Source organism: Notolabrus celidotus, chromosome 3 (assembly GCF_009762535.1).
Source record: "Notolabrus celidotus isolate fNotCel1 chromosome 3, fNotCel1.pri, whole genome shotgun sequence".
Taxonomy (NCBI): Eukaryota; Metazoa; Chordata; class Actinopteri; order Labriformes; family Labridae; genus Notolabrus; species Notolabrus celidotus.
Window position 1 is genome coordinate 36,189,539 of NC_048274.1, and position 13,051 is coordinate 36,202,589.

Here is a 13,051-nt window from a genome sequence, read left to right on the forward strand (position 1 = left end):
CACCTGGATTAACATACAGTAGAAATATATAGATCCACAGAGGTAGAGCCGTTAATTTGGGCAAACCTTCAGAGGTTATCATCATCCTTCCCCGTATGTGTCTGCCTCATAACCCCAGTATTACCAAGTACTGTTACTGCTCTCTATACACTCCTTTAGGTCTGACAAATACTGAGTAAGTCATTCATGATACAAAAACATCAGTAATGCAAAACTACAGTAAAAGCTCATCATTTTCAGGACCTTATGTCTAACTAAAACACATACAAATACATTCATTCAAACCCAGGAGAGAGCATGCATGCTAACACACAAAGTCCTGAAGGAGCACATTTACATTAACACAAACACACACATATTTTCAGGGAGCTTTACAGACAGGAAGTAGATCAAATGCAGGACAGAGAGAGAGAGAGGAAGGAAAAAGACTGAAGATCTGAAAGATAAACAGAGAGGGAGTTGGTAGAGGGGGTTTTCCATGCAGTGCTAGCTCTCTTTATTGAGTGAATAAAAAAAAGTGAAAACCATGAAATGTGATTTTGTGCTCTGGCATTGTTAAGTTTCATAATTTTACCTTTTGGCCCAAGCTTGATTTCTGCATCCATTTTCCACTGGAAACAGAAATATTGGGGAAATGCTGCTTTAAGCTGAAATAGTATACAAATCTTAGGCTGTAAATGTTCCCCATGCTTTCATTTGATTTGCATAACCAAATAAGAAGACTGTGGAGACATTTTTACAAAAGACACAATTTATGATTCAGCACATAGATATATTAAAAACCAGCTGCATCAAGTTACCTTTGATAGAATAATACAGTGATACTCAGTCATGTTATATATGTAAGACAATATTAATGGTGATAATGGTGATATCTCTCTGAGCAACACAGAGAGACTAATCCACTCTTTTATAACCGGCAGGCTAGACTACTGTAACGCTCTCCTTTCTGGTCCTCCAAAGAACACAAAACACAAACTGCAACTAATACAAAATGCAGCAGCAACAGTTTTAACGAAGACCAGAAGGAGAGCATACATAACGCCTATTTTAAAATCTTTACATTGGCTGCTTGTTTCTTTTCATGTTGATTTAAAAATTATTTTACTAGTTTTTAAAGCGCTGCACGGCCTCGCACCAGACTACATCTCAGAGAAGCTTTTAGTGTGTAAACCGGGAAGGCCTCTCAGATCCTCCAGCTCCTCTCTTTTAGCTGTTCCTCAGAGGAGAACAGAAACTTTCAGTGACGCTGCTTTCAGCCACGACACTCCTAAACTATGGACCAGCCTGTTGGAGGATCTGAGAGGAGCTGATAGAGATATTGAGACTTTTAAATGTAAACTAAAAACTTATTTATTCAGTCTGGCTTTTATATAGGGTTAAACAATTCTAGTACTTACCTTTTACTGTAATACTGATTTAAATGTTGCTTTATTATTTTAGTAAATTTAACTGTTATCTTATATTATTTTAATTTATTTATTCATTAATTAATTTATTTGTATTTATCTACTCAGTTTTATTGATATTTTAAGCCTTAGTTTTATTTTCAACTCTTATCCTTACCCTTTTTAAATCTATTTGAACTATTTGTATTCTTAATTAATTTTGATGCTTTAACTTATTTTAATAACACATATTTTTATTGTTGGTGTGAATTAGTCTCTATTTTAGTCTCTATTATATTCTATTTTTATTTTTATTTTCATTAGTACTATTATTATTATTTGTATTATTATTATTATTATCTTCCCCTAATATGTCTTGCAATTGTTTTACTTTTGCTTCTTTCTTGTTTTTTAATCGCTGTAAAGCACCTTGGGTTGCTTTTGATTTGTATGAAAGGTGCTCTATAAATAAAGCTTGATTGATTGATTGATAATCTGTACCAGCTGTACCCTCCTGCCTCTCCCTGTGGCCACTTAGCGCCTTGAGGTGCTTAAGTCCCATGGAGAAAAACGTCTTCCCTTTCTGTTCTTGTCTTTTTGTGTGTTACTGTTATTGTACGTCATGTAGGTTGTTGCTATCAGTGTCTTTCTTGTTATCTGGAAAATAAAAATCTAAACGGTCAGATTGGTTTCATTGTGGAATATTACCTTTTAAAAACATATATATGATATATTGTCTGTTTGTTTGAGATGAAGCAGCATTAAAAATTGGGAACTCAACACTGGCAGTTTGTTGAAATAGCCTCTATATACATCAGGCTCCGGAACTGCTAAGTGCTCGCTTGCTGAACTCCAGAAAACTTCTCAAGATAGACAGTTTGGTTGAGACAAGAGCTGACACCTGGAATATGTGCAGAGTAATGTCAGTGTTAAGTCTATTCACTGCAAACTTCAACAAAATCAGAAATTTGCGTCCTAACTTGCAGCCTCTCTGGGTAACACCATGACAAGTTCAGGAGTTCATGCGTTAAATGGGCTTCTGTCTACTGTTGTGCCAGACAAGTACAGGAACCTTACCTGCTTTGAGACAGGCATCAGTAAACATATGTTTCCCCTTTTAGGACTTGTGATATGAAAAATGTTATGAGCTGGGAGGATTGATGAATGAATAAAGGGTTGTAGGGACTTTATTCTTCTCTTGGAGTGCCCCAGATTCAAAATCAAGACAGCTTTTAAGATGAGAAGACTGCAAATAGTGTTACAGTGCATATGCATTTTTCCAACACTGTCTCTTTCCTCAAATTTTAAAACCAACACCCCTGCCTTAGAATATGTGATCAACGTATTTCACATTCAGCAGAACTAAATAAGAATGCTGTCCTACTTGTGTGGGAAATATCTGAAGGGACAAACATGGTCTCAGCCTGTGCTGGGCCTCTTTTAGCTCAGATAAAGACCAGAAACATGTTGATTTGTTCAAGAAGCAAATAAACGCTGACTCTCACACACGTACACACACACAAACACACACTCTCTGCACACACAGTAGCCATACTCCAGATGTGGGTGCTGTGTGTTGTGTGCCGCCCCTCATCTAGCTGTTGATTTCCTATGGAGTCTGAGGGGCCGGGTAATAACAGACAAACAGGAAGAGGACCATCATAAATGTAGAGATCAAACACACACACACACACACACACACACACACACACACACACACACACACACACACACACACACACACACACACACACACACACACACACTTGGCTCTGACTCCAGTCCCATGGTTCTCTGGCCAGCAGTGAGCTCATTAAAATGTGCGAAGCGACCCCTCTCGTCTGCATGCTCTCTTCTCTCTCCTCCATCTCTTCCTCTCACGCTCCTTTCCCAATCTTCATCTTCCTCTTATAGAAAAATATCACACTCTCCCTCCCTCCTTCTCTCTCTTTCTCTCTTTATCATGACTCTGTACTTCACTCTCGTAACTCAAGTGTGATCAGATCACACTCCAAACAACACACAGCTCAAATACAGGTTCAGATGCACAACTGATCGGCATGCATGGTGTATACTTGAAGCGTGTGTGTGAATGTGTGCATGTGTGTATGTGTGTGCACGTTGTGTGTGTTTGGGGGAGGGTGTCTCTGCTTTAATGAATGGTTGCCGGGTAGAACAGGAGGCGTGAGGGAGGAATTTGTTAATTATGAATGGAGCACTTCTCTCTAGATGTGAACGACACACAAGTGTATGAGTGTGTGTGTTTGTTTGTGTGTGGTTTAACATTTGAAAGTGTATTGGTATTGGGTAATATGTGTGAGAATGTGCTTTGTGGTTGTTTCAGTCTGAGGGTTGCTGGTTTGAATCTGCAGGATGTCTGGTTATACAGATTATAACTGAGTGAGGCATGCAAGCAGACCAGTGCTTGGCATCAGAGGGTTTTATTTTCATATCAATAAGTTTAGCCTCTTGAAGTATGATGTGGGCTATAATGCAATGTATCACACAGCTGATGAACCCATGGCCATCCAGAACCACCTGATATAGGGTTATGTTGTATGAGTTTAAATTTCCCAGCAGATAAAGTATTACTGCTGTACATCATGACCATAAAAGAAGAAAAATGAGTCCTACATTAAAAAGGTCTCTATCAGATTCTGTAGTTGCCTTCATAAATGAACATGTTTGTACTAAACAGTGCAGGCATTAAATGTTGTGTTTGAAAAGCCTTGCTCCAAATATTTGCTGTAAATATTGTTTATTGCCATAAGTATAATAATTCCTTGATCGCAAAGTTGTTAAAGCTGCTGTTGGTAGTCGTGATATAAACATCAGTTCAGAGAGAGATTTCGAATGTCAACACTACCCCTCCCCACCAGATTTCCTCTCACTCACCTCCCCCTCCCCTCTCTGCTCCCGTAACCCCACCCACAAAAGATTGTTGTGCGCGTTCTATGAGGAAGAAGTGGCTTCCCAGCCAATCAGGGCGACAGAGGGTCAGGGAGTAGCTCTGATTGGTCCATCATAACGGGAAAGAGGGGAATAATAACATTGATTGATACAAAGGCAACTGAAAACACAAAGATTTCGCCATAATCTCAAATTACTTCACTTTCAGATGAGTACCAATTGGTATTATGACCTTTTCTCCAAACCTAGCAGAAAAAAAGTTACGTTTTTTAACAGCATTCCTACCAACAGCAGCTTTAAGATGAATTATTTGAAATTTAAGAACCCAATCTTTGAATCTGGGTTAATAACATTTCCATGATAAGGGTGGCGATGAGCCTAGATACTGTTTCCTGTATTCCTACAGCAATCACACAGAGACAGACTGAGCATGCTAGCGTCTCAGTGTAGCGAGTGCTTTCAGCTTATATAAATGCAACGGTGACAGTGCTAAGATATGGTACTCTGAGCAGGAGAACAATAACAATGTTCCTCACACTGATGATCATGTGCAAATTTATATGCCATTTAGCTTAAAGAGGAATGGATCCCTGCAGTCCTTGTTCAACTGTTTGAAAGATGTAAAGTTATGGCTGAGCCTAAATTTTCTGCACCTTAATGAGGAAAAGACTGAGGTCATTTTATTTGGACAGCCCCAACAGTTCGATGGGAGCACTCTCGGCCCTCTCGCAGCAAATGTTCACTCCTCTGTAAAGAGCCTTGGAGTTAATTTTGACAGTGCCTTCAAATTTGGAAAACTTCTGTGGTTCAGTCCAGCTTCTTCCAGCTGTGACTCATAGCGAAGGTGAAGGCATATCTCCCTCCTAAGGATCTAAAGAGAGTTGTACATGCCTTAGTTACGGCTGGGCTTGATTATTGTAATTCTTTGTATGTGGGCTTAGACATGGCGTCTATTCAGCGCCTGCAGCTTGTACAAAATGCGGCAGCTCGCCTCCTGACTGGCAGGAAAAAGAGGGAGCACATCACACCTGTGCTGCATGCTCTCCACAAAGTTGCACTTTTAACGTACAAGGCCCTAAATGGATTGGCACCATCCTACTTGGCTGATCTTCTCCATGTTCACAACCCAACTCGAGCACTGAGGTCAACAAACCAGCTGCTCCTGGATGTGCCTAAAAGTCGCCTTAAAACCCGGGGCGATCGAGCCTTTGCAGCAGCAGCCCCCAAGCTCTGGAATGGCTTGCCACTCCAATTAAGATCGGCCTCAACTGTTGAATGTTTTAAATCTTTGTTGAAGACCCATCTCTTCTCTTTGGCCTTCTCCTCGTGAGGAGGACATTAATATCCTGTTATGTTGTTGTTTATTGTTGTCTTCATGTCATTTTTACTTTTGACCTTGTAAAGCACTTTGGCCGACACTGGTTGTTTTTAAATGTGCTATATAAATAAATAGATAAAGTTGACTTGACACTCTTGCATGCAGGCAGGATGTTCAGGATAAAATGTTATCATTGTTAGTCGCCTATCAGGAAGGAATAACACTGTTTGATTTGAAAAATGAAGCCATTGTGGGAATGTAGATAACTGCAGTTCCTTGATCATCCACTTGCTCATTTTAAACTCTCAATATCTGATTTCCTTATTCATACAAACTGTACCGGGGGTTTTTATTACTTATATGTTTTTACTAATATTTCAGCCTAGGGTTATGCTAATAATTAGGGATAATTGGGGCTGGTTAGACTTACTTAGGCAGGAACATAGTTGTCTGCCTGGCGGCTAAAAGCCTACCTAAACTTTACTTCTTCACCGGTCTCATGAGAAGTCCAAAGTAGGCTTCATCTGACCAGTAAACTCAGAATAATCCTGTGGTGACTGAAAATCCCTGAATTTTAAGACCAAACTTTTTGTCAATCCATCATGAAGTGTCTCTGTTGACATATGAACAGAGAAAAGCAAAGTGGATCAGTGTGTTAAAGAACAAGCTCACTGCTGGATCATCCAACACAAGTCCTGCTAGCATGATGCTAATGTAACTACCAATCATCTGTGTGTGTGTGTGTGTGTGTTGTGAAAAAAAAGGTCCAGTTGTAGAGTTTGGCGTATTGTTTTCAGTAGTGAAATATCAATATTGTTGGACAGCTCATGTGAGCATGCAGAACATTGTCATCTCAGTTATGGAGCATATTTGCTGGATTCCTTTTGTTCACAGGATATTTATGCTGCCACAGAGAAGGTAGAATCACACTCAGTCTGACTATTTGATTGAATCCTTTGGACACGTATCACATCCAGATTTGTATGTTTTTTTCAAACACAGATATTTTCTCAGTCTTGAAAATATTAATGTGTTGCACTTCCTCTGCTCTCTTTGCGTTCTACTGTAAGCCTGTCTAAGCCCTCATGATAAACATTGTCTGTGCAGGAAATCCCATTCGGCTGCTGTTTAATCTGAATTTTCCAGTGTGTACATTTCTGTGGCAGCAGTGATTATGGTATTCTCCCGGCACCGTATACACTATAAGCCTTACGTCTGCTGCAAAGTCTTTAAGCACACAGCATTAGAGAGGAGCTGTGATCATGTTTCTGTTGTTGGCTCGTCCACCTGTACGGCAGCAGCAGCAGCAGCAGCTCTCAGTGCCTTGTTTGGAAGTTAGCCGTGTCTGCCATCATTTAAACTGACTTAAACTCCGGGGTCAGCTTTTTCCACTGGGACCTACTTTGTCTTAAAATAGACCTGTGTTTACAGTTGCAGGTTAGCCGCTCACAAATCTGGGTCCCTGAGCGGCTGGCTCTCACTCAAACACACACTCACGAGACACTTCTTTATTTGGACGAAACAGCAGTGTGTAGACTAGGAGAGGAAGATCGGTACCTTGTGTAAACACTGGCTGAATGTAAAAGGATATTAAAGCTGTTTGATTGTTCGTCATGTTTAAAGAATAAAACGCTTTACTGTGCTAACTAATAGCTGTAACCTAAATATTGATCACAGCTCTGTGGTTTTCTGTGGAATAAAAAAGAGCCTCTCGGACTCTTTGGAAGCACCTGTTTGTATTTCATCATATGAACCTGACTGTTTTTGTGTTTCCAGGAGCAACCAGAGACATCGGTTCGGCTCTGACCAGGATGTGCATGAGGCATCGCAGCATTGAGGCCAAACTTCGCCAGTTCACAAAGTAAGATGCATAACCTTCCCTCTCTCCTTCCCTGCTTCAGTCTTTCTTAACTTCCTTTTGTATTCCCTTTGTTGATCTCACTTACACAGTTGCTCATTTTCTTTCACCAATAAGTCAAACCCTTATGTGCATTTGTGGCAAAGCACACACACTCTCTTCAAATAAAAGATGCATTTGTAATCAAGAGCTCAGTAGAAGTGTGACACTTAACGAAGGATTTCTGAATTGTGTTGGTTGTGGAGAATGAAGCTGTGACACCAGGATTCCTCACAGTTAACCACAGTGTATTGCATGATAATAAAACATAAACTGGACTACAGTGGTGGACAGTAACAAAGAAAATGTACTTGAGTACAGTACTTAAACAATTTTTTGAGTATCTGTGCTTTACATGAGTATTATTTTTTGAGGAAACGTATTACTTTTACTCCACTAATTTCCTTCTCTTTTCTGAAATCTGATCCTAAGACAGTAAACTGTGTTTGTGTAGTTCTGTTTGTCTCAGTGGTTTAGTTGTACCTGTATATCATGCGTCTACACGGTTGAATGTGGATCAAACAGAGGAAATTTCACTCAGATCAGGCAGTTCATGTAGAGGTGGTAATGATGGCTATAATTCTCCACCTGAACACTAATGGTCATATCTTCAGCCCGTGTTAGAGGTTTTTAAAATGAAGAATGATACGTATCATTTGGAATGTTCTCCCTGTTTCCCACTCTGCTCAAACATACAAACATTCACTGTCCAACCAGAGACAGCGTGTTGAGCTCATAGACTGTAAATAAAAATGGACAGTGTTGCTCCGCCTCTTCCCGTTGTACGGTTCTGAAGCCAAAAAATCCCTCTCCTGGGCGCCGCCATTGTGCAGCCAGAGCCTGTGAAGCCACTGTAATAAGCTCCGCCCTACAGCGTGACGTCACAAGACGCTGTGTGTGCTTTGAAGTTTCACTCCACGGCGGCTATGAATCAAAGGAAACCCGGAAGTAAAACCCTGTTTTTTAAACTCTAATAACTAACGAAAAAGAAACTTTTCAGAAAAAAGAGGCCTTGGACACAAAACAGTCAAATACTAACTACATATCACCACAGCATACGGATGTGAGAAACATTCGTACGACGTGTATTCATTTTTTAAAGTTTGACTGCTCCCCCATTCAAATGAATGGGGGAGACAGATTTTTTGACCTATACTGCAGCCAGCCACCAGGGGGCAGTCACACTGCTGAAAGCCTCACCACCAGCCACCGGAACCTCTCCCTTGGTTGAGCTACGTAACATTTGTTTCATTCCAGATGAACATTTCAAACGACGTTGTCTGTGCTTGGAGTAACTTAGTTTCTGTTTTTATTCCATGGTATAGTTTTTAGAGATTTCAATATGATATCATGATAAACATGATATAACCAAATGTACTTCTATGTTTTCTTGACTGCACTCATGCTTTGTGAAAATACAATGTTTGGGATTTTTTAAGAAGTACTTTGAATACCTAAGTATATTTAAAAGCAAGTACTCCAGGACTTAAACTCAAGTAATAATTTGACAGAGCAACTTTCACTTGTATTGGAGTAATATTTGACCAGGAGGATCTATACTTTGACTTAAGTAATAAAGCTGTGTACTTTGTCCAACACTGCTGGACTCCACTGTTAGTTCTGCTGCTCACTCCAGCCACTACACTAAGAAATATAAATAATTTGCACTTGATTAGTTTGTTGTAACTTTAGCTTGCAGCAGTTAATGTTATAACAACTATTTTCTGACACTCCAGTGAAATCAGTTTACTAACAGCAGGGCTGAAGGATATTGGAAAAAAAACAGCTTGGCTAAGTTTAGATGGACCACTAATAATTGGAATAATGGTCTGATCAGAATAAGAAAGCTCTGTGTCAGCACCTCAGTCGAATGGATTGATTGAGAGTGTTGGTTTGTTCTGTTTATTATTCATTCATTTAAACACTTTCAGATCCGGTCTGATTGTTCCTCTCTGGTTCAAATAATTAAATAAGTCTTACTGTGCATGTCTGCCACATGTAACATGACAAATTTCCACTTCTGTCATAACTGGTGTGCAGTGGTGGCTGGTGAGAAACATTTTTTGAGGGGTCGCAGTTGTTGGATGGTCGAACTGCTGAGGCACTTCATAGCTCAGCAAAAAGAGTGAGATAAAGTGTTGTCTAGATAGACACGGCTACTTTCATGCTGTTGCATTGTCAGAGGGATGTTTTTTAGGTCTTGCCCCCTTTGTTATTCCCAATGTTTCAGTCCCGATGGAAAGTGGTAAAGGACTTTACTCACACCGCATTTTGTTAGCCAGCTATGTTTCTCATAGCAGGAGCTCGTCTTCTGTCACCTGCCTGCTGCTGAATTTGTAAATCTGGTCGGTCAGGTCCAAGCCTCTTTATCCTCTTTAGTTCTTCTAGTGTACACCTTTTGAAAGGGTGAGGAACTGGATTTTCAGCAGGTGCACTTGAAGTTGCCATACCTGTGGTCAGCTGTGCCTCTGTGTATGGTCCTCAGGCCTGTTTTTTCACCAGGGAGCTGCACCCTGAGGTAAAACTAAAGGCAGCCACTGAGAGAGAAACCTTAGCTCAGCTGACTGGCATACATTTTCAGAACAGGATATGCACTGATGGATGCATCAAATATGTCTTTGCGTTATCATCTGTCTATTTAGGTGTAAATAGGTTGATGGCAGAAGGCAGCAGCTCCTGAGAGTTTTCATTTCAAGCTGACCTTATTTTAAGGTTATAATGGGGCAAATGTTTGCTGAGGTTTTCTCTCAGCTGTATGGATTCCATTAGGAACATTTCTGTGTCTGTACATGTTTAAACGACTGTAAATGAATACCAGTGTTGGCACGCAACACAGACCACTCTAGAAAACTCACCATGCGTCTGTCTTTAACTATTGTTTTACTTTCCTACATTCTCTATACTCTATGATGACTTTTCCACAGCGAATGTCATCACAATGATGTTGAAGATAATGATAATGATGATGATGATCTATGTTGGTAATGGCAGTGGCAGGCTTTGTGTCTGTGCATGTCTTTCCCATATTCCACATCTCCTTTATGCTCTCTGTGCATTTGTACTCCATATGTGTGCATGTGTAGAAAGAGGGGGGTGCAGTGTTCCAGATACTATAATTATGAAGTAGAACAACACGTGGAGGGAATTTATATGAGGGTCTTGTTCCAGGAATACACCATACACCATACACACACTGTCTTATTTTAACCGGGCTTGGTTTTCTACTGTCAGATCTGTCCTATTGAGAGGATTAATTGTTAGTTTTCAGTGGAAAGAATGGAGGTTACTACTATTCACAGAAATAGAGATGTACTACCTCATCAAAGAAGTGTGATAGGCGTTCTGTCTAAGGTGGAGTCTAAGTCTGGAAGCCATGCTTTTACAGTAGTGAAGGCACACATGTCATACCATACAATGACTATGGTAAAAGCAAAAGCCACTCTGGTGAATGTGTTATAGATTCTTAAATCTACTGTACTTAAGAATCAACATTAGTTCTTTCTGATGTTAATATTCTGTGATTAATTTCAGCATTGAAAGAAAAAGTAGCAAGTGCTAACATTTTACCTCCATCATGCATAGAGTATGACTGTCTTATATAGATGGGCAATATGACAAAACTGTCACATCACCTTTTTTTCTGCTAGGTAATATTAACACTGCTCTTTTTCATATTTATATTCAGTTATAATACACATGGACCGAGGTGACTTTTGAAACAGACTTAAAATGTTAAATTGTGCACCGTCAAGTTGTGTTTACATGTCTAGCAAAACCACAGGTGTGAAATCCTATGTCTATCATACTTGATTGATTGATAGACACTTGATTTCCCTTTGATCATCATCTTCTTCTTCTTCTTCTTCTTCTTCTTCTTCTTCTTCTTCTTCTTCTTCTTCTTCTTCTTCTTCTTCTTCTTCTTCTTCTGTGAGGATTTTAAAGCAGCTTGAATCCATGATGATTCATTACCACCACCCTCAGTTTTGAACCTCCCAACTTCCATTCATTGAACATTGAACAATATCAGTTAAAACATCTAAAACTATCAGACCACCAAATTACTCCTGGTTTTATAATTAGTGACGTATATTAATTTGTAAATATATCAGAGTGGGAGTTAACACTTTGGGAATTAAAGAGATACAAGTGAAAATTGACAGAAATATAAAAAGTAAGGTGAAGTAGATTCCACAGAAAATATGTCACCACTGTAATGAAGTGTGTTTGTTACATACACCACTGCTGAGCTCTGTCTTCATGTATCACTTATTCTTGTGTCTCTGTTCCTCCCACAGCGCTCTGATGGAGAGTCTGATCACTCCTCTTCAGGACAAAATTGAGGACTGGAAGAAAACTGCCAACCAGCTGGATAAAGATCATGCCAAAGGTACAAACACGTTACAGTGTATGATGCTACTTCATGAAAGGACTGCATTACTAAACTCTGGCTCCTCATCATTACTGCTGGTAGAGTTATAAATGAAGTGTTTTCTGCTTTGTAAGGTTTCTTTTCTGCAGCTCAGAGACAAATGTGAAGTGGAGATTTAAGAAAAGAGATATATGCAGGGAAATAGAAGATCCTTGAATATGGAATTATTAATTTAAAAGCAGCAGTACAAATTGAACTTAAACTAGTTTGATAATGAAGCCATCCAAGATCCAGAGTCCTCAATATGATGATATTATTTAAGAAGTTCTGACAAAAACTCTGCACAGCTTTGAATTATTTATGAAGTCATCAAAAGTTGTCTTTTAACAAACCCAACATGAACTTTTTAATTGTACCATTCACAAAACAAAGTTATCAGACAGAACAATGTTTTCAGTCTATCCTAGAAACAGGATAGTCTCCTCTCACAGTAAAAACTCAGCCGAGACAAACTCTCCTTACATGTATCATTGAGTCCTTTGTGTCCGGTCTACCATCAGGAAAACCTGCTCCTATAAGTGATCAGTACAACTGTTTTAATGAAGTGCTCTTAGTCTTATCATGGACTGAAGCTGCAGAGGACAAACCAAAATCTGCAGGCATGAACTGTCATGAACTGAAGGACTGTCATCCTGTGCCGTCATCTTTGTATGAACCTCAGCAGAGAAAAGTCAAGTTAAATGCACTTGATAAGTTTCTTGGAAGATGAAACATATTTTAAGTTCATTTTAACTAGGTCTATTATTTTTACTTGCCGCCCTGGCAGCTATTTTCAGCTGCGCTAAGATCGAAAAGTGACCAATGGCATTCCGCAAAGTGGCCATGCCATATGCTCGTGGTTCTGCAGCATGTGGTTAGCCAGCAGTATGCCATTAGGGGACCAGCAGCATGCAGCGACTGCTAGACCAATGTGCTAGTCCTCTCAGTGGTAAGCCACCAGTATAAATTATGTTGCCTGTATTGACGACATAAATGCAACATAGTGATGTAAATACAAAGGCACTGTGAGCAGTTTTTAACTGGTTGAGAAATGGACTGAAAGTGACACTGTTACCTCTGTGCAAGAGTCAAGAGCAAACAACACCGTCAGCTAGTGATGTGCAAATGAA

The 13,051-nt window shown here is 39.7% G+C and overlaps 1 protein-coding gene across 1 annotated transcript in view; it reads left to right on the forward strand.

The window, feature by feature from the left end:
- mtss1lb (MTSS I-BAR domain containing 2b) overlaps window positions 1-13,051 on the forward strand; it is a 113,352-nt gene that overhangs the window by 72,516 nt on the left and 27,785 nt on the right. Inside the window, exons 4-5 of the mRNA XM_034681033.1 lie at window positions 7,393-7,477; window positions 11,809-11,900. Coding sequence (XP_034536924.1) covers window positions 7,393-7,477; window positions 11,809-11,900 — 177 coding nt within the window. The remainder of the gene's footprint in view (window positions 1-7,392; window positions 7,478-11,808; window positions 11,901-13,051) is intronic.